Source organism: Martes martes, assembly GCF_963455335.1.
Source record: "Martes martes genome assembly, chromosome: 9".
Lineage (NCBI taxonomy): Eukaryota > Metazoa > Chordata > Mammalia > Carnivora > Mustelidae > Martes > Martes martes.
Genome location: NC_137896.1, coordinates 73,348,733 through 73,371,132, shown reverse-complemented (window position 1 = coordinate 73,371,132; position 22,400 = coordinate 73,348,733). Strand labels below are relative to the sequence as shown.

The following is a 22,400-nucleotide window of genomic DNA, read 5'->3' as shown; positions in this document are numbered from 1 at the left end:
GCTTACTGAAAGCCCGTAATACTAGCATCCCGTGGCTGCTCTGTGTAAGAAAATATGCAAATGGCCTGCGTCAATGTACCCAGATGAAAAAGGGACAAGTATAACATGCATATCTAACCTGTGATCCTATGGGGGGTATCACTGAACAGGCCCATGGGCCACATCTGACCAGCCATGTTTTTTGTATGATCTGTATACAATAGATTTTACATTTTATTATTTTTTTTAAATCAGAAGAATATTGCACAGCATGTGAAGATTACTTAAAATTTGTATCTGTGTCCATAAAGTTTTACTGGAACATAGTCATGCCCCTTCCTTCATGTATCATTCAATGGCTGCCTCTGTATTCCATGATAAACAGCTTCCAGGGACAGAGTCTAGCCCACAAAACCTAAAATATTTGCTGTCTCTGGCCCTTTACAGAAAAAGTTTGCCAACGGCTTCCTCGGCACTCAGGCTTAGCAAGTTCTGTTAACTTTTTCATAAATAAAAGATAAAATCTGGATGTGTAGCTGTAAAACATCTCATGTTTATTATTCTATTTGCTGTAGTTTTCAAAGCTGGTGTACCACACACATACGCAAGAACACAAAACAGGAACCCGGATGGATGGTCTAATGTTTCCTATTTGCTATTTCTGGCTTTGCAGTTTCCCTACATGGCGTGTACACAGGAGAGAAAAGACAACAATTAGCCGCCGTGCTAGATTTAAAAGCATTTAATGACATAGCATATATTTAACAGGGCAAAAGTTGAGAGGTACAGGTCAAACGACTGAGTGCCAGGCCTGGGCGACCTCCTCTTTGCTCAGGCCCAGCCTCTGGAGTTCATTCCTATCGATGCCATTTTGATTGTGCAGTAAGATGAAAATTTGTCATTACAATCATTACAGTGACAAAGAAATGCACACTATGTATCAAATAGCAAAGGTAATGAAGCAAATTATAACACAGTGTGGCAACGCACGAGCAAGTAACCATTAGAGTAACATTACTTTGTCCAGTAAATGCTTCAGTTCCACTTGTACACTTACCAATGATTTAAAGGGTTTATTATACATCTAGTTTTATTATATTTTGTACTAGAATTATCTCAAACATACAATATAATGTATTTCGGCAAAAAAAAAATTGAAATTACAGATTATTTAAAACAGTATCAGTTTCTACTCCTTCTCATATACCGGTATACCGACATTCTGAACTGCCCTTGCAGGTGATGCAGAAAAGCCGCATGTCAGGTGTTAGTAAGTGATGCCAGATACAAACGGTTTGGTCTGTAGATTTAACATGGAGCTGCACCGTGGCTGCAGCAAGATCCTAATACACGATCTGTTTAATCAAAGTTAGACCCATCGTGGGCACTTCTAATAGTCGAGACTCAAGGTAACCATTGGAAATAAATGGAAGAGAATGGTGTCAGGGAATTGGTACATTTTGTCTCTGGTGAGCACAGGAAATATTGTTTAAGCACCGCTGCCTTGCATACCAACAGCACTAGAGGCGGGTTATTTCCAACGCAGCCTCACAAAATTGAGGAACAGTTTAAATATTGAGATCTAATCTATATAATTTCATTAAAAAAAATCTGGTCTTCCCTCTGCACCTCAAACTTTTGTAACTTGGAGATAAAGTGTTTAGGTGTATTTCCCCCACCCACCCCCCCAGAAATGCTCTATAAATTAAAAAAAAAAAAAAAATCAACCACATTGAAGAACATTAGGCACAGAGAGTAATGTGTTGGTTCTGAGCTTGCATGCTGGAGTTTCACTGAAAAGGTAAGAGAAGGGCAGGAGGTGAAGGAAAGGAGTTCATTTCTTTTTGCCAAAAATGCTGAACCGCTTCTCCTTGTCTTTCTCTTTGTCCTTCTCCCGCTTGCCAGGGCTAGACTCGCTGGTGATGGTGACAACGCTGGTGGGCAAGGTCTGTGCCCGGCTGGATGCTGGCGTGCTCTGGGTGCTGGCGGACACCTCGTGTTTATCGGAGGAGATGGCAGAGGAGATGGCCTGGATCCATGTGTTCATTTCCTCCTGGATAAAGGATCACAGATGAGACTCAGGAGGGATAGGCTCAAAACACCCTCACTACATCTGCCCAAACATACACCCCTCCATCAGTTGGAAGGCTTGGGAACAGTACATCTAGCCCATGGGGGCATCTGGCTAACTGAGAGGCAAAGAGCTCCCAAATGACCCTTAGCAGAGGAAACATGGTTCAACTCTCATAAGAATTTTGGTTTACAGGACCTGAAATTCACCAATCTAGTATGTGGTCCTGCAAACTTGGAAGAATGAGAAGACTGGTCTCCATTGCTGGGAAGCACCACCCCCCTTTATTTTTTAAACTTTTCTTAAAAAACTGAAGTATATTTGACATATAACCCTGCATGAATTTAGTAGAAGTTGGTTTTTCAAATCCAATGCACTACACACATGACTTTCTCATTAGCAGACCCTCTCCCTCTTCAGAAGTACAACCATGAAACGGTTGCTTGATTGCTGCAGGCAGCCCCTGACTGGACTTCAGGATCTACATCCTGTCCTGGGAGCCCCCCGCAACCCCACACTGTGCTCATCCACTGCGAGCAGTGGGCAAGCTTTCCTCCATCAACTTCAGGGTCCTTGTACCAGTCCTCCTGACACACCAGGGAGACAGTACGATGCCATTCTGCCTCCCAGCGATACAAAGAGAACTGAATGCCATCCAGTTGTTAGTGACTGAGAAGACCAGATAACAGAAGCCATGACTAATCATTACTTATACATGGAACACTGTAAAATAAAGCTTATCGTGCCAATAAATACTTGCAAAAGCCCAAGTATTCAGAGAAATCTTAAAGACTTACATCATCTTTGGCTTGGAAGAGGTACTCATTGCCATCATTTAGTCTGTAAGTTGAAGGAAGAAAGTCAGTCACAGTTTGACTTAGGAAGAAATAAAACCCTCAAATTCCCAAAACCTATGTGGGACATAATCATGCCAGGGGAATCCTACCAGAAATGCCCATTGGAGCTCTGCATACATCACCAGCTGTGACCGGGACCCACAAAGGCCCACCAACAGAACCCTGAACATCAAGAAGCTATGTTATTGGGCCAGTAAAATATACAAAGAAACTTAATGTTTCAATGCACTGGAAGGATCGAAAGTGTCTCAAACATAACATTTGGCTTTTCCATCCTGAAACAATGGAATACACATTCTTTTCAAGTGTACATGGAACATTCTCCAGAACAGATCACGTATTAGGCCACAAAACAAGTCTCAACAAATTAAAAAAGAACAAAGTCATATCGTGCATCATTTCTGACTATAATGCTATGATGCTAGAAATCAACCACACACAAAAAAAACCCACCTAGAAAGAACATAAATACATGGAAATTAAATAACGTGCTACTAAACAACAAATTGGTCAAACAAGAAATCAAAGAGGAATCAAAAACATCCAGGAAGACAAATGAAAATGAAAATACAAAGTCTAAAAACTTTGAAATGCAGCAAAAGCTCTTCTAAGAGGGAATTTTATAGCAACACAGGACTACCTCAAAAACCAATAAAAATCTCAAATAAACAACTTAACCTTACACTTAAAGGACTGAACAAACAAAACCCCAAACCAGTAGAAGGAAGGAAAAAAAGATTAAGGCAAAAAGTAAAAAGAAACAATACAACAGATCACTGAAACCACAGCTGGTTTCTGAGAAAGATCAACAAAATTGATAAACCTTTAGCTAGATTCTTAAAAAAAAAAAAAAGATTCAACAAAATCAGAAATGAAAGATGAGAGAAATAACTGATGCCACAGAAAAACAGGATTCTAAGAGATTATTATGAAAATTTAGATGCCAACAGATTGGACAACCTAGAAGAAATGGACAAATTCCTAGAAGTGTACAACCTTCTAAAACTGAATCAGGAAGAAATAGAAAATTTGAACAGACTGATTACCAGCAAAGAAATTGAGTCAGTAATCAAAAAACTTCCAAAAACAGAAGGCCAGGGCCAGGCGGCTTCACAGGTAAATTTGACCAACACTTAAAGAAGAGTTAAAACCTATTCTTCTCAAACTATTTCAAAAAATACGAAAGGAAGGAGAGCTTCCAAATTCATTCTATGAATCCAGCATGATCCTGATACCAAAACTAGATTAAGACACTACAAAAAAGAGAACCATAGGACAGTACCTCTGAAGAACAGATGCAAAAAAACCTCAACAAAATATTAGCAAACCAAATCTATAATATGTTAAAAAAATCACCATGATCAAGTGAAATTTACTCCTGGGACGCAAGGGTTCAATATTCAAATCAATCGATGTGATACAACACATCAAGAAAAAGGACAAAAACCTTATGGCCCTTTCAACAGATGCAGAAAAAGCATATGAAAAAGTGCAACCATCTGTTCATGATAAAATCCCTCAATAAAATAGGCTTAGGGGCCCTAGCTGGCTCAATCAGTGGAGTGTGCAACTCCTGAAATCAGGCTCATGAGTTCAGGCTCCTCCTGGGCCCTACTTAAAAAAAAACAACAAACCAACAACAAAAATAGGAGGTTTAGAGGGAACATATATCAACGCATTAAAGGCCATCTATGAAAACCCTATAGTCAACATCATCCTCAATGGGGAAAAACAGAGCTTTTCCCCTAAGGTCAGGAACAAGACAAGGATGTCTACTCTTACCACAGGTATTCAACATAGAACTAGAAGTCCTATCTACAGCAATCAGACAAAAGACATCCAAACCGATAAGGAAGAAGTAAAATGGCCACTATTTGTAGATGACATGATGCTACACATATAGAAAACATTAAAGGCTCCACCAAAAAATTATTAGAGCTGATAAATGAGTTCACTAAAGTTCAAGATGCAAAAATTAATACAAAGAAACATGTTGCATTTCTACATAGGAATAATGAAGTAGCAAAAAGAGAAATTAAGAAAACAGCTCCAGGATGCCTGACTGGGTCAGTCGCTGGAGCACGGGACTGTTGATCTCTGGGCTATGGGTCTAAACCCCATGTTGGGGGTGGAGTTTACTTAAAAATAATATCGTAAAAAAAAAAAAAAAGGTCCTGGGGAGCCTGGGTGGCTCAGTTCTTAAAGCGTCTGCCTTTGGCTCAGATCAGATCCCAGAGTCCTGGGATCAAGTCCCGCATGCATCCAGAGCCTGCTTCTCCCTCTCTCTCTGCTTGCTCTGCCCCCTGCTTGTGCACACACGCGTGTTCTCTCTCTCAAATAAATAGATAAAACCTTAGAAAAAATGTCCTATTTACAAAACTACACAAAAAATAGTAAAATAGCTAGAAAAAAACTTAACCAAGGCGGTAAAAGACTCTGAAAACTACAAAACATTGATGAAAAAAACTAAAGATGACAAAAACAAATGGAAAGATATTCCATGCTGACGGACTGGGAAAACAAATACTGTTAAAATGTCCGTATAATGCAATCCCTATCAAAATAGCAACAGCATTTTTCAAAGAACTAGAACAAACAATCCTAAAATTTGTATGGAACCACCGAAGACCCTTAACAGCCAAAGCAATCTTGAAAAGTAACAAGACAGTGGGAGGTATCACAATTCCAGACTTCAAGTAATATAGAGCTGTAGTAACCAAAAGAGTATGGTATGGGCACAAAAAGAGATACACAGATCAATGGAACAGAAGAAAAAATCCAGAAATAAACCCAATTACTGACAATAATATGGTCAACTGAACTTTGATAAGGGAGGCAAGAATATGCAATGGGGGGGGGAGGAGTCTCTTCAAAATTGCTATTGGGAAAACTGGACAATAATGTGCAAAAGAATGAAACTGGATAACTTTCTCAGAACATAACAAAAATAAACTCAAAATGGATTAAGGACCTCAATGAAACCAATAAAACCAATGGAACCATAAAAATCCTAGAAGAGAACACAGGCAGTACTTTCTCTGATATTAGCTATAGTAACATTTTTCTAATAGGTCTCCTGAGGCAAGGGGAACAAAGGCAAAAATAAACTATTGGGAACTTACATCCAAATAAAAAGCCTCTGCACAGCAAAGGAAACAATGAACAAAACTAAAACACTACCTACTGGATGGGAGAAGACATCTGCAAATGAAATATCCGAGAAGGGGTTTGTATATCCAAAATATATAAACAAGTGGGGTGCCTGAGTGGTACAGTCAGTTAAGCATCTGACTCTTGGTTTCAAGTTCAGGTACTGATCTCAGGGTTGTGAGACTGAGCCTATGTCGAGGTCCATGCTCAACATGGGAGTCAGCTTGAGAGCCTTTCTCCCTCCCCCTCTGCCCCTTCTGCTTGTGCTCTCTTATTCTCTAAAACAAACAAACCAACAAACAAACAAACAACTCAACACTAAGAAACCTAAATAATCCGATTAAAAAATGGGCAGAAGACATGGACAGACATTTCTCCAAAAACATGGAGATGGCCAACAGACACATGAAAAGATCCTCAACATCACTCACGATCAGGGAAATACAAATCCAAATTACAATGAGATGACACCACTACACACGTCAGAATGGCTAAAGTCATAAACAGAAGAAACAACAAGTGTTGGTGAGGATATGAAGAAAAAGGAACCCTTAAGCACTGTTGGTGGGAATGGAAACTGGCGCAGTCACTGTGGAAAACAGTATAGAGGTTCCTCAGAAAATTAAAACCAGAATAACCATATGATCCAGTAATTCCACTGTGGGGTATTTACACAAAGAAAAAAGAAAACATTAATTCAAAAACATCTATGCACCCTTGTGTTTACTGTAACATTATTTACGATAGCCAAATTATGAAAGTAACCCAAGTGTCTGCCCATCGAGAGATGAATAGATAAAGAAGATGTGGTATGTATGTGTTTATACACACCCCCACACACTGAAGTATCACTCAGCCATAACAAAGAACAAAATCTTGGCATCTGCAACAACATGGATGCAATCTACAAAATGCTAAGTGAAATAAGTCAAAGACAAATACCATAGGATTTCACTCACACATGGAATTTAAGAAACAAAACAAATGAACACAGAGAAAAGAGACTATTTTTTGCAATGGGTGAAATAGGTGAGGAGGATTAAGAGGACACTTATTGTGATAACACTGAGACACGTAGAGAATCGTGGAATCATTATACTGTACACTGGAAACTAATAAAATACTCCATGTTAGTTATAATGGAATTTTAAAAAGTATGAGTTCTTGTGAAAGTCTGCTACAGAGCTTGTATCCCCCATGTTTACAATTACCAGAATTTTTAAACAGACATACAGAAAAGGTCTCCTAGATTTCTCCTCTTACATGGTACGTAGTGAAAGAAACTGTCCCACAAGGCCGTCCCTAGGACACCGGAGAGTCACTAGCTTGGACAGTTCACTCATTCACTTCACTACGGTACAAAGGAAGGGGTGTTCCTGGCGGGGAGGAGGGTTCAGTGTCCTCTGCCAAAACCCTGACCCTGTGAATCTGCATGAAGGGAGGAAAAAGAAGGGAGGCAGCCAGGGAGCCAGGCTGTCTGCACCTTGTTTCATGCTGTATAAAGGGTTCCAAGTCCTGAGGAGCCTGCCTCCGGTGCTCCTTGAAAGAGCTCAAGAAGTCACCCCTTTGAAACCCTCATTTGTAGTCTGTGGCCTAGTCCAACTGACATGACACAAATGTCTAATTGAAGACCAAAGCTTTTCAGGTCCCAAAGTAACAGATCAAATTAGTATTAAACTAACATTCTAACCATTGACACACTTACTTTCTACATTTTTCAAGATGAAATGGCTTTTCCGCCCATTTCCAAGTATAAGAACTTCTCAGCCTGGATCCACTCTGTTGGGGAGGTATATACATTCTACAAGCTAGAGATATGTGGAACTAGATGGTTCCAGAAGCAACTGGGACAATCCGCTGGGCAAGCCAGGGGAGCAGAGACCTGGGTCTCGCACATGTACTTCCTGTTTATCTCCATCCAGCTCCAGGATGACTCACTTGACCCAGCTCCAGATAATTTGTGGGCAAAGAATAGCATCTCCCGGGTCTGGATAAGCTGCAAAAATGGGTAAACTCTTTTTCTATGCCTCCTTAAAATGTGAACAGCTTACCTTGTCTTAAGGAAAAGTAAGTTCCAGCTTATCAAAACAAAAGCTCATTTTCTTCAAGGCTGAGCTGCACCACTACTACAGGGAGTCTGGTGACAGGCCATACACGAGACACGGGACAAACTACACTAGCTTCACTGGTGATTTTTTTTTTTTTAAATGGCAGAGAGGAGGAGAACCGAATGATCAGAGTACCTGCCTGGAAAAACCAACCCCAAGAGTCAGAATACACTTAATATCAGCAACCAAGACACATGGCCCCCTCTCACCTCAGCTTGAACACGTGTTTCTTCTTCTTGTAATCAAGGGCCACTTCACAGATGGCTTCTTTCAAACTCACAGGGACCTCGCTGTGGTAGGGGATTCCAGAGGCAGCTGTCTTTGCATCTTTGTAAAAACCCATTTCTTGGTTATTTATGACACAATAAACATTGTGCCAGGACCTGAGCAGTAAAGAAAAGAACATCAGGGTTCTAGACCACACTGCTGTAAAGAATTAAGAATGTGATTAATATGTAAACAATCCATACACCACATGGTGATCCCTTATTAAAATTAAAACCCTTTACTAAATTCTGCTAAAACCAAACAAGAGAACAAAATTCTTCCACGGACTGCCGGGATGGTGTCCAAGTTCCTACAGTGGCTGGTGACTGAGGGCTCCTTTCTGAGTTTGGGGAAAAACATGGCGCCCTCTTCTATTACACAAAGGTACTCTTGGCTCTGACAGGAAAGATTTTTGTTGGCGTTGGTACTCTTTGCTGTAGTACCCTCTTGTGGTAATGCTGTACAGGGCCGACTCATCTGAAACATGCCTGTCCTGAAACAGCTAGCTCTTCCACCAAAGTTTTAATCCTGATGGGGCTTCGCGACCTGACAGAAAGGCAGATCCAAGGCCACTAGCACTGGCAGTACCTTGGGATGAATCAGAAAAGAGAGCCTTTCCCCCAGGATATGGCAAACTGTCATGATATACTGATTTTATCAGAAGACACTGTGCTGCCATCTACCTATATTAACATAAAAATTTATATTGTACTTAATGTGGATGATAGCTCTGAGAAGGGGATTTCCTGGTCTAATGCACAACCCATACAACTATACGTGGTGGTTCCAAGCAGAACAGTTTACTGGTTAAGCACACTGGCTTTGGCATCAGATACAAATTTGATCCAGGCTATGCCACATACCAACTTTCTAAAGGGTGAGCTTTTTTAATCACAGAGCCTCCATTTCCTCACTTATAAAATAGAGATAATAAAACTAGGGCTTCTTGGAAGGTAGTGAATATAAACATGGATATGCAGAAAAGGCAGGGGAAATGAATGTCTTAAAAAAAAAATCCCACCTGGAAGAACACTTCACTTTAGATAAATTCTCCAACCTCCACCTAGTACATTTCTTCTCAGGAAGAATTACTAAGGGCCGTTTTTGCTATTCCCATCCACGCTTAATAAATCTTCTTTCTCTCAGTGAATCAAAAGCACTCTCCTCCCACTTTCCAATGTCAGTCCCCCCAAAAAAAGTGACGCCCAGGAAGCTAAGAACAAATGGACTTCCTAAGCACACACTCCCTGGGCTTTTCAAGCAGCAAACGGGGGCCTTGACCTTGAGCGGGCTGACTTCCCATCTCGCTGCCTCAGCATTTGCTACTCTCACCTGCTTGAGGCTTTCTTATTGTGAGCCTCCCACTCGTGCTTCCGATTCAGGAAGCCTTCCATCTGGGCTGAAGGTGTCTCCTGGGTTCTGGCCGGCAAGGTGGCAGCACTCTGGGCCGGGAGGGCAGTCTTGGCTTTGCGGTCCGAGGTGGGGGAGGGGATGGGGCTGGACTCCTTTGAGCTCGTTCTCTGCTCTGCAGCGCCATTGACCATTTCGCTTGTGTCCCCCGTTTCTGCCATCTAGGGACAGTGGAGAGGCCATTCAGCGGACCCCGTGAGCCACGGGGGCGCCCACAAACGCTCTGACTCGCACACGTGGCTGTGTATAAATGCCTGGCACAGATCGAGGCAGTACAGTAAAACCGTTGCAACATCCCACAAAGCCAGCTGGATACCGAGGACATTAGAAGGTGGGAAGGGATTAATGCCCGCCCGCTTACGGGGAAATGAGAAAAGCGAAATGGCAGGATGAGTTTTACTGCACTCTGTTCCTCGGATCAATCCATTTTCTCTAATGTAACTCAGATCATTTCTTCTTGGGGTTACTTTAAAAACAAAAGGACGACAGTAACAATCACACATATTAAATAGGAGAGAGTGGACGTTATACAGCAGCCACCTCACAACCAACGACGCCACCAGGAGAGCCGGAAGTTCAAGCGAAAGGGCATTCACAAACAGATGGATAGACAACTCTATCAGAACGACACAGCATTCCCCCAGAGTAAGGCAAAGAAAAGGCCTCCAGTTTCTGAAAATGCTCTCTGGCTCTCCTCCCCCACCCCTTAACACATCGTCATCAACACATGCAGAAATTAGGACGACAATCATGCATTTCACATCTACCATCCCAGTTAGACTTTGGAACTTAAGAGCTGGAAGGAAATGAGGCAAGTCCACAAACATCAATTTAACCACATCTGCCGGAGTTGTATCGTGAGTGGGTTGTAGTTTGTGTTAAAGGAGCTGGAAAAGCCAATCACAGTCACTCAACACCACACGGCTATTTACCCCCAAACACAGACAGAACCAGGGCCTTCCCCATCACGTGTTGGTCGATCACGGTGCCTTGCTGCACTGAGACGAGAAAGCCCAGACACAGCCAGGCTTCCCGCGGCTCTGACTGTCAGGCTGGAGACGTCTTCGGGAGCTGTTCCTTCCCAAGCTCATTTATATTGCGACCCTCAGGGCTTTTCGGCTTTGGAAATGCAGTAGGGTCTCGGTTCATTATCGCTTTCAGCCTGTGTACCATCAACTGTGTACCATTAACTGTCGCAGCCCCAGCGGATACACCCAGGGCGCGGGATTAGCAAGTTACTAAAGCTGGGTGTGGCTGACACTTTAGTGGATTACAGACAACCTGGACCCCTCTTACACAGACAAACATGGAAGTGTAAATGGCAACGTTCATTAGATACGTCCCCCACCACTGCTGCCCAGAACCAAAATGACAAGTTAGCAGCAACAACTTCAACAGGAGAAATGGGAGAATGACCACCACTGCTTCAACACTCAGATATGTCAACTCTCAGGAACGGGATCACTCGTTTAAGCCTTAGCTAAGTGGCGGGGCGGGAGCCATCAGTTTCTCTTCCATCTATACAAACTCTCACTGTCAGCATCAGGATTTAGGCTGAGACCAGAGGCTTTGCAATTTAAGGGTGTTTTTTGACTGGAACCCTTTACCCACATAGCAATGTGGAAAATGGACTCTTAGGGCAAGAAAGGCACGGGAAAGGAGGCGGACATGGGATCACCCTGGCCTCATATGTGACACCTGTAGACGTGTGCTTATGAGCAACAGGCTACTTCAGTATTTTTCTTTCCTTTCACTTTTAAAAGAGAGATGCACGAGGGGAAATGACCACCAAAAAACCAAAACCCTGAGTCTGAAGAAAGTGGGTGAATTTTAAAGTTGACAAATCTGTTCTAGTGTGGAATTTCAGGAAACTTCTGGTGGGAAGAAGTGTGAGTTTGGTCTGAAAGGCCTGTGCCAGGTGTGAGTCTAGGGAGACACAGGGTTAGTGTTTATAGAAATCAGGTTTAAAAAAAATTAGTGCTGCAGCTGTGGCTTGGAAACTGCTAGTGACAGCAGTGACCTGGAGGGAGCAGCATCTGCTGAGAACAGGCTAACGTTGATAGCACTGGATCAGACTTCAAGGTGGGCGAAGGCCAGGGAAGCCTCTTCTAGGGGAAATTCTGCAGCAAAAATTTTTTTCTTTAGAGTTAGAAGGAAAGAGAAAACCCCAAACCAGTATGCAGAGATAATTAATGTTTATGCAAATGAATCACTAAACCAAGAAAACAAGGAAAATAAAAGGAACAAAATGATTTTTAATGGACATGTGCTGAAGCATGCCAACAGACAACACACCACTAGAGACAAACATCAAAAGCAAATCATAGTGCTATGATCATACATGTGAATCTCTCCCCAACCCTCACCCCATGTTGCTTCTCTTTAGTGATTAGTCCAGAGTGCTTTAGTGGCTGGGTACACCTGAGATCTTTATATCAGGAGGTGAACATGAATGCAACATGAAAACTAGTAGCACAAGAAACACCTGATTGGTTTTCTAAGTGCATGAAGCAACACTATTTTCAAGTTCATTAACTTGAGTCTCTGCACCACAACTCAAAAGAATGAAAGGCTTTTCTTCTTCCAATCCAATTATAATAAAAAACTTGTTCTGGCAAGCTACAATTTAAAAATCTAGATAAAAATAGGCATGAGAACAAATGCCAAAAATATCATTGCACTCTTTCTTTTGTGCTTGTTTTTGTCTTCTGAATACAAAAAGCATAAAATTGGGTATCATTCCAGATGATATAAAATTTAAACATATATATATGGAAACGTCACATATATACATATAGATCAATGACACAGAATCTGGAGCCAGAAATATGTCAGGGCTCCCTAATGACCAAAGATAAAAAAAAAAACAGTAGTTTTTTTTTTCTAAAATGAATTTTGGTGTGTTTTAAGGCAGAGACCCAATAATGGTGCACACTACCCCCAGAACATAAGAAGCTTGGCATCTATCTATATACCCATCTACAGTCGCAAGTAGATAGATATGTACATAGAAATAAGGAAAAACAAACAAGATGCTATATGATGTTATCCTGACAAAAGAAAAAAAAAAGACATGCATCATGAAATGAAAAGACAAATCAGACTTAACTCATGGAAAACACATATCAAAACAGGTTTCTGATTCCACTAACATCTAAATATGGCAAATGAGCAAATGACTGTCTCACAAGGCTTGAATGTAGTATGGATTTGGTTTTGTTCTGTCTGTATCAGTACCAGGAAATCACCTCTTTCATAAGCTTTTATTCCTAAGGAATAGATTTCTGTTAAAACATTTTCAATCCCTGCTGGTGGTCTATCAATGCCATCCTAAAAATACTCCTTAATGGAGAACCCCACAAAAAAGTCTTAAGAAAATGAAAAATAAATGAGAAGATCTGTACGAGACATGCAATGGAGTTTCTGTCTACACAGATGCTACAATTACTTCTGAAGCCAGGCGGCATGCAATGGCTCCTAGGGGTGGTCCACCAAGTGCATCGTTCAAGTAATGAGGGTGAACCAGAATGGCTTTTGATCCATTTGTTTGAAAAATTTATGAAGAGTCTGACACCCTGAAGTTATCAACTGAGTGGAGAGGCCCAGAAGTCTGGTAGGCAGGCTTCCAAAACCTGCGGAGGAATGCTGCCCGCTGCCCCCTGCCATGCTGGGTGTCATGGCAGTGCTGCCAGTGACCAAGACAACGGTGGCAGCAGGGTCAGTGGGCACCTCACTCCTGAGGCTGGCTGCATTATTTGCAGCAAGTAAGCTCGCAATTTCTCAATTCGGGTCTTGGCAGAAGAAAAAAAAAAAAAGAGAGGCACTCATTTTCAAAAAGTAATAAACAATCCAAGGGTCTCAAAATCATATCAGGTTTTGTGCCTAAAATTAAGGGAGCTTCCAAAAGTAGATCCAACTCCACCCCCCCCCAACTTTTTTGTTGTTTACAATAAATGCATCTTTCATGGAATGTGACACGGCTGACTTAAGGTTTTAATCCTAGGACGGAGAGTCTCCTCCCCCAAACACCAGTCTTCCTAGTTCCTATTAAACTACGGCAGGTTAATGACATCTGTAAAGGGGGTACGTGTAGTGCAGCATTGCACCCTGTTAGTATAACTGGATGTGTCATACCTGTCGGATTCTAGTTTTCTTCTTCATTTTGCTGTAATCTCATTTAATTTCAATTACTCATGTAAGGCTTTCGCTGTAAAATCTTAATAAAGTAAAAAGCTCACAATAAATAAACAAAAAATAAGTATGTTGCTTTAAGGCAACTGAGCATTCATCAGTTAAAAGACTCAAATAAACATGAATTAAATGCAAACAAATATGAAACCAAGGAAACCTATGAATGAAGGAAAATTTTAACACTGTGGGTGAAGTGGAAGCCAAAAGTCAAACCAACAGGATTTGGAAAGAGTGGTTCTTGACAAATAGTAGTGAACTTCACAGTCCAGACCACGGCTGGTCACTGGCTGTCCGTCTGCTATTAAAGTTTTTGTAGTTTTGGTAGGTTTGAGAGCGATAACTAACCCGTGGAGATCCCTGTTCAGCCGGCAAACCGTTCTGGGAAACTTGCTCTCCTTTTGAAGTATCCCTGTTAGGTGAAGTGGGGAAGGAGGGCAGAAGAGGGAAGGGGAAGGAAAGGAAGGGGAGAAAAAGAGATAAACAGAGAGGATGAGGGAGAACATCATCACTCAATTTTATTAGATTTTCTCTCAGAAAAACATACGCAACTCCCTTTTATGTAATGTGATTTCTTTTTAGGAACTTCCCAAGCGTTCCAAACTAACTCTAGGTCGAGAGTAATACCACAGGCATGCCCTCTCCCCCCAGTACAGGCAGCCTTCAGGGTTGGCATGGGGCTCTTACCACAGCATAGTAATTAGTTTTTCAGAAATAGACAATAATTTCTGTTCTTTCTTCTGTGAAAAACTTTCAAAAAGCACCACCACATGATCAGTGCCCTGAAATCTAGGTGGTTCACTCCATTCACTTAGTCACAAGGACATTCCGAGCGCCTGTGTGCATGTGCAGTCGTGCACCGGGGGCTGTCTACATTCCACTTCTGTTGTCTACACAGCAATGTGGATGCGGACACATTGTTCTCCAATGTTATCCTACACAGATTCAAAATACCTTACAGAATTAAAAGGAAGGGTGTGTGGAGAGGCCTAGTGTAGCACAAGCTTAGCAAAGGTGCTCCCTGCACTCCACGTGCCACTGAAGCTAAGACTCCAGCCGTGCAGGCTGCCCGTGACTCACCACTGCTGCTGGGATTCAGTCTCCTCAGAAGCCTTCGTGCTCGGCTCGGGAGAGGGTGGCCGCCTCTTCCTCTCCTCTTCCTCTTGCTGTCTGCGCACTTCCAGTAACTCCAACTGAAGGCAAACACGGTCATGTTCAACAGAGCCCCAAACTGCCTCTTTTAAGGAAAGGGTTCTTGAGGAACCCAGAAAGCTCTCCTGCCTCAGTTTTCTACCCTGGATCACACTGGACAAGCAGAAGGCCTAACACCCAGCAAGACGACACTGGGATCACAGGAACTGCAGCTAAAACCCTGAACTACAGGGAACAGACCTGAGTGATGATGCAGGTCTACGCCATGGGTTTGTGTGTTCCCTGGGACACTGGGTTTCATTTCTACAGGAACTATGCAGCACTCAACTCTGCTTGGGAAGAAAGTACCTGAGCGTGAGGGTCCACACTGGACTTTCCGTCAAGAGTTCAGACAAACACCATTGAGACAGAGTTGCAATAATTTTCAAGGAAGCTTCTTGTGCTGTGGTAGGCATCTGTGTTCAGCCCAAACCCAAATAACACAAAAAAAGCCACAGAGTAGTCTAACTTAAACTAAACCATTTCACAAACATATGTATGCACCAAAAATAGTCCATTTAACACACAAGTTATGCAGGTAAGTTTTAAATCCCCAGAACTGTAAAAACTGGAAGGAACTCCATTTTGGTACACCATAAAGAATGAGCTTTCTACCAGAAGTGCAAGGGTCATAGTAGAGGAAACACCGGTGAGCAAACTTTATTCTAAAGCTTTAATTTAATGGTGGCAGAAAAAAATGATCAGAAATGGGAGAATTCTCAACGGTCTAGGATCCAGCTACTACTTGATAGAAATTCTAATTCTGAAAATCTGAATTAAACTGTAAGGCTAAGCTCCCCTACAAACCAAAGCTTCTATGAGATACAAGAAGAAAAGCAGATCAAGAGAGAAAAACAAACCCCAATCAATCAATTCCCAGGCAAAGAGCTATTATAAACGTGATCACAAATCTAGGTATGCATGAAGTTAACTGAGAGAGCAGCATCCCTGGACAGTCTCCCCAGATTCTATACCAAGAGAACAGCCAATTTCAGGAAGGCCCTCACTGCCTCTAAAAACAGAGCAATAATATGAACTCTCTGGTCTAAGAGGTGAACAGGAAGAAGCAGCCCAGGAGAGCCAAAAGGCTAAGTACCCCCAGCACCCAGCGGCCACTTACCGTTGTCAGCCTCTCCAGGGCGGAGAACCTCTCGTCCCAGGTGGCAGCAGACTTCTCAAAAGCCTCGTGGCGCTTGATGAGTTTCTCCACCTCGTCCACACTCTGGCCTATTTCTCGGCTGGATAGGTAGGGCTCCTGTCCAAGCAGCCAGGCCTCAGCCACACTGGCGTCCCGTGAGAACTGGTGGACCTCCAAAACTGCACAGGGTACCAAGAGTGAGTGCGGGCCAGCAGTGGGGCCTGGCAGTCAGGGACGGCGCTGCCCCCTGGTGGCAGCTGCCCGCACAGCCAGTCTATAGCCTACATCACCACGGTCCAGCCTAAGTGTTATGTGGGCTACTTATCCCACTTAAACTCATCTAGTAGCCACACAGAAAATAAGTGGGTAACATTTTAAAATAAACAGGTGAAATTAAAAAGTGTATTTTAGATAACCCAATAGATCAAACTACCATTTCCTATCGTTTCAGCATGTAAGCAATATAAAAAAATTGAGACGGAACTTCTTTTCCCTCTGTCTTTGAAATCTGATACACATTTTACACGTATGGCACACCTCAGTTTCACGTTCTTTAGAGCCACATGTGGACAGTACAGGCCTAGAAGGTGTGCTCTATACACTTGGCCCTACTTCAGTGAGATAAACCTCAGGGCCCTGAAGGGATTCAATCTACATACAACCAGACTACGCTGATGAAGCAGATATTTGTTCATCAACTGCCCACCTGGGGTGGTAGCTGGAGGTCTTACTCTGGGGGAGCTGAGAGGGAGGAAAGGATATGGGGAGCACTCTACAAAGTGGGGACTGCTGTCTTCATTCTGTTCTCCCCATGTGAGGAAACAAAGCAGGATGTCCCCTGCAGTGAAAGGAGGGGCAGCTTAGAACTTGGCTTTGCACCATGGCCAGCATTACTTTTCACTCCACCTCAAGTGGTGATGCTTGGGGCATATGGGTGAGAAGTGGACTGCAGGCAGTATCAGCGTCCCCAGGGCTGCTAGCTGCCTCTCCTCAACAAGGCCACAAGGAGAAGATGCCACCACTGCAAGAAGGACTCACCCCTCGTCATGACTGCCCACCATACAACTTGGTGCCGAGTTCACAGTGTGGACTCATACAGGATTTGCTGAAGGGAATGTGCCCTGGGAATTCTCGAAATTTATACAAACCAAATCCTTTCCCAAAGAATGGTCAAGAGCAGGATCTCTTTTTCAAAAGAGCGTTCTACCCAAAAGGGTGAGGTGCCTTCATTAGGCATTTTACGAATCTTTTAGATAAGGCCCTCAGATTCTGTTTCCAGTGAGCTCTCTTGGTGTCCAAGAATGGGGTTCTATTACACTAACAAAGCCCAAAGCCCCACACACAGAATGACGAATCAGAGTAAATAACGCTGGAGCTGGGCTCCCTTCAGTGTTCATACCTATTATTAAATGCTATTCCCCAAACGGTATGTTATAAACTCTGTGGTAGCTCACATACTCCTTTATAAAATCAGATTAAAATTAGAATCTACCTCAGAGGTCCCTTGGGAGTAAATACAGAAAAACATATACAAGACTTAGAATAACGCCCAGCTCATTGCAAAACCTTCATAGTTGGTAGCTTTTATAAAGTTACCAACCTTCAATTAAGAGCACCTGATATAAGACCTAATCAAGCTGACTTTCTACTTTCTTGACTGCAGTAATAATTCCTCTTAAAGATAACTAGAAGAGGAGGGGACTTCCAGCTGGATTCTCCCAGGGGGATACCGAATTATCATTCCATGCTGTTCCTGAAGAACACCCAAATCCCACTTACAACACTGAGATCAATCACGGGATAAAAAATAATACATGTGCTACAGGGAAACACTTAAAAATATTTAGCATGAAATGCTGAACTAAGGCAGTAAGAAAGAAGCATTCAGAACTCCAAACATCATTACGTGATAATATCACATCAAATCATAGCAGGAAACTAAACTTGCATGTGGTCAATGGACAGCCAAAAAGAAAGGAAAGATTAAGCAGGTTCTTACTCAGTCTTAACCATTCCCATCGGTCTTCCCACTTGTCAATCATTTCTTTTCTCTTTTCTGTCAACTGCAATAACTTTTCTTTGATCTGTGAGAAAAGGAGAAAAACAGCGACATCTTAACAGACTGTACCACATCCTCCTAGCCTTCCCCTTGATGGGCCACTTCATATAAGAAAAACACATTTTCTGTAGAGACTCCTACTAAACCAGGGAGTACCTAAGGACTACTCAGTCTATTTACATACTAGAGAAAAAACGGGACAACGTGCCTTCTAAAAGGGGATGAGAAGAAGCCTGGTCTCCACCCAAAGCTGCTGTCATGAGGAGGCCAACCATGCACTAGATTCTGGGGCTCCAGATGATGAACACACTCAGGAAGAAATGGATAGTCAGAAGGGCAAAGCTGTGACCTTTCAGAGAGAATACCCTACCCCTTCAAGGAGGCCACATGCTGACTTATCATTTATCTCTTTACTACCATCACCCTAACTCAAATTAGACAAAAAAGGAATGACACCCAGAGTGAGTACTAATTGAGGAAGTGAGGAAGGATGGCAATTCAACCTGGAGCCTGCAGAAATGGTCTTCTTTGCCGAGAGTGTTCTTGTGTAACTAATCCACACACACAGGAAAGGAACAAAGAATTTCAAAATATGTGTAAGCATACATATATATTTCTCTGTGTATGTCTCTACAAACACACAAGCGTATGTACTGACAAAATAAAGTCCTCTTACATCTTAAGACCATCTGCGTCCACCTCAGGGCCCTAAAGCAAAGAGCTGTCCTACCTCCTCAGATGCATAGTGCTTTCTCGCCAGCAGGGATTTCCCAAGTTCAATGCAGGTTGTGAAACTGTCATTACGAGCATCAATTTCAGCTTTGATACCTTGATGATTATTCATTAATAGTTCAACAGATGATACATCCCTAAAATTAGAAAAATAATACCTCCTTTAGGAGATCAAGCTTTCCAAATAAACATACATTTCAAAACATGCAATTAATTTGCATGAAATCATGCAAGAGCACCATATGTCTTTAAGGTCTGATTCAGGACCAGCAACGCAACCTAACATTTGGAATAAGGCTTCTCTCATTTGTGAGAGAGAGAGAGAGAGAGAGAGAGAGAGAGAGAGAGAGTGTGTGTGTGCGCGCGCGCGCACGCACCTGGGTAATTCCAAATGGTTGCCAGGCAGGTGCCAGAAAAACCACTGGATTTCTGTTCAAACTTTTATACCCTCACGAGTTAGTGCCAAAGGTTCAGGACACTTGTGTTCCAAAGAGCCGCTGATATCCCCCTTATTCAGGCACGAAGAGGTACACAGCCACAACCAGCTTGGAAATCAATGACTACAGAGCTGTGAGAACTTCTCATGGATCAAAATCTAAAGTCCTGATCTGGGAACTATAATTGTTTTTTATATATATAGTAATAAAAAACTTTTTCTCAATTACAGCAGGGACTGGAGCTGGCAGGGGTGAAAATGGAAGCTGTGTCTATGCCAGCCTGGTCATCTCTTACCTGCTCTCCATCGCCTTGCAGCAAACACGGCCAGAGAGAAGATATGGAATAAATATTAAATAATCATCTCAAGATACCATTTAAGCAATTGGTGAGGGTAAGAGATACCTTTGGTAATGCATGTGAAAAAGGCCTGAGTGGCTTTTAATCTCAGACACCGAGAAAGAACTCAATTCCAATGATGAGGGAGACCTAGTCATGCCCAGGGGGTGTGGCTGCTTGAAGCTGAGGCCCAGACAAAGGGCAGGAGGGCAGGAGTGAGTGTGGAGCATGGGAGGGGGACTAGGAGAGAGGGTTCGACAACACGGTGCCTGGTTCCCTGGTAACTGTGTGCTGCGAACAGAAGCAATGGAAGCTGCCTCCAAACCCCTCACCACCCCAGTTCTGGCCTTGAAGCTTTTGGGAGAGACCGCTGGTTCTCTCTAGAAGATCCCGCTAACAATCACCCAGGGTCAGCAAGCTGGATTCCCGCCCACCCAGGAGGTCAGGAGGGTTACCTGGGCTTCTCCTGGGCTTCGATCTGCCGGATGACATCCTCCATCCACAGCATGAGGTCACGTACCATGCTGAAGAAGCGGAACTTGTCCCCTGTGTCCACCAGCCTCGCCCTGCGGCCATCACAGGCATCCAGCAGAGCCTTCCAGGCTTCCAGGACCTCATTCTCCCGCTTCTGGATGTCATCAGCCTTGTCACCTGCATAGGCTGCCTGGAGACGAGCTGCATCCTCCTGGAGCTGCCTCACCTGCAAAGCCACAGTGGAGAGGAGTCAGCTCAGATGGCTGGGCCTTCTCTCCATCGCCCCACGCTCCCTCCACGCACACCGCACGCTGTTCTGCATGAAAGAGAGAACCGAATCAACATGGGGCCCCTACACCCCACGAAGCTCACAATTCTATCGGGGAGATCCACACTGGAAAAATCCAAGTTTACTACAAATGTACTGAACTGCATTATGCAGTTCAGTGCAAATGAGAAGACAAATGAAATGCTACAGGAATGCACGCAGGAGACCTTGGTTAGGTGTCCTAGAGGCAGCCTGGGATAGAAGGATGGTACAGAAAGCACAGAGTACATATGCAGACATATTCAAAAAATCAACATGCAAGTGGCTCCTGCAGGGTACAGATGTTTATTTTTAAATCATGAGTAAGGAACTGCCATGAAGAACTCAGTTTTGTTTTTTTTTAAATGATCTTATTTATTTAACAGACAGAGATCACAAGTAGGCAGAGAGGCAGGCAGAGAGACAGAGAGGAGGAAGCAGGCCCCCACCAAGCAGAGAGCCCAACTTGGGGCTTGATCCCAGGACCCTGGCATCATGACCTGAGCCAAAGGCAGAGGCCTCAACCCACTGAGCCACCCAGGCACCCCAAGAACTCAGTTTGAAAACAAGTTTTCCATTGCTATGTGATATTGCTGTAAGAGCTCTCATATGGGCCAGTTCAACTTGAAAAACAAAAATGTATCATCTCATGCAGCCCAAAAAACTGACTGACGGGTGCCTGGGTGGCTCAGTGGGTTAAGCCTCTGCCTTTGGCTCAGGTCATGATCTCAGGGTCCTGGGATCGAGTCCCGCATCAGGCTCTGTGCTCAGCGGGGAGCCTGCTTCCTCCTCTCTCTCTGCCTGCCTCTCTGCCTACTTGTGATCTCTGTCAAATAAATGTATAAAATCTAAAAAAAAAAAAAAAAAAAAAAATTACATCCAAGAAGGTGGAATTTTCACTAGCCAAATTTCAATAAAAACTCTGCAGAACAGGAAATGCTCCTGAAGAACAGGAAATGCAAATGGGTCTTAGGAAAAGATGCTCCCTGGAGATACTGTAATTTGTCATCTATCAGCTGGCAAAAATTCAAGTCTAAGGGTGTATCTGCTGGTGAGTAGATTTGACTGTTGATAAAACAATAGGTTACAGCTCCTGGAGAAGGCATGGACAGTATAACCAAAGTTATACATATTATATATAGTTACGCATATTTAGGAAATGAAAGACACATTATTGCAGCAACGTCTGTAAAAGCAGAAGAGTGAAAATAAAGGTCCATCCATGAGAATCTGGTTACATTCATGACAGCACACCCACAGGAGGCTCCTCAGTAGGCATGGAAAAGAATGAGGGAGGGCTCTACACACTCATGCAAAGTGTTCCAGGAGCAAAGGGAAGTGTAGATGCTGCACCTAATACCCACTTTCTGAGCAACAAAGGGGGATAAACAAGGATCAGCTCTCACCCTTTTCTGGGGAGGGGTGGAAGTGAGACAGGCCTTCCCGAGAGGAAGTTGTAACTGTGGCTATTTTATATTTTTACATTTCTGTTACATATTAGTAGTGCAGAGGACATCTAATTAAAAACACACATACAGGAGGAGAATATACACTCAGCCTTCATTTATTGAGGCTGTGTGACCATAGTCCGCACACAAGTGTCATCCCAGACTACTGGAGTCTAGAGAGGCCTGTGAGGGAAGTCTGCTGACAGATACCAGCTGGGGGTGTACACGGGGAGAAGGGGAAGTATGG

General features: G+C 43.1%; 1 protein-coding gene across 2 annotated transcripts in view; it reads right to left on the bottom strand.

The window, feature by feature from the left end:
* Window positions 1-706: 706 nt before the first annotated feature.
* SPTBN1 (spectrin beta, non-erythrocytic 1) overlaps window positions 707-22,400 on the bottom strand; it is a 195,932-nt gene continuing 174,238 nt past the window's right edge. For both annotated transcript variants that reach the window (XM_080812621.1, XM_080812622.1), the window contains 10 exons: window positions 20,380-20,624; window positions 19,149-19,287; window positions 18,359-18,443; window positions 16,342-16,538; window positions 15,111-15,223; window positions 14,379-14,442; window positions 9,765-10,003; window positions 8,375-8,548; window positions 2,848-2,890; window positions 707-2,032 (listed from right to left, as the gene is read on the bottom strand). In XM_080812621.1, coding sequence (XP_080668747.1) covers window positions 1,814-2,032; window positions 2,848-2,890; window positions 8,375-8,548; window positions 9,765-10,003; window positions 14,379-14,442; window positions 15,111-15,223; window positions 16,342-16,538; window positions 18,359-18,443; window positions 19,149-19,287; window positions 20,380-20,624 — 1,518 coding nt within the window. In that variant the 3' untranslated portion in view covers window positions 707-1,813. The remainder of the gene's footprint in view (window positions 2,033-2,847; window positions 2,891-8,374; window positions 8,549-9,764; window positions 10,004-14,378; window positions 14,443-15,110; window positions 15,224-16,341; window positions 16,539-18,358; window positions 18,444-19,148; window positions 19,288-20,379; window positions 20,625-22,400) is intronic.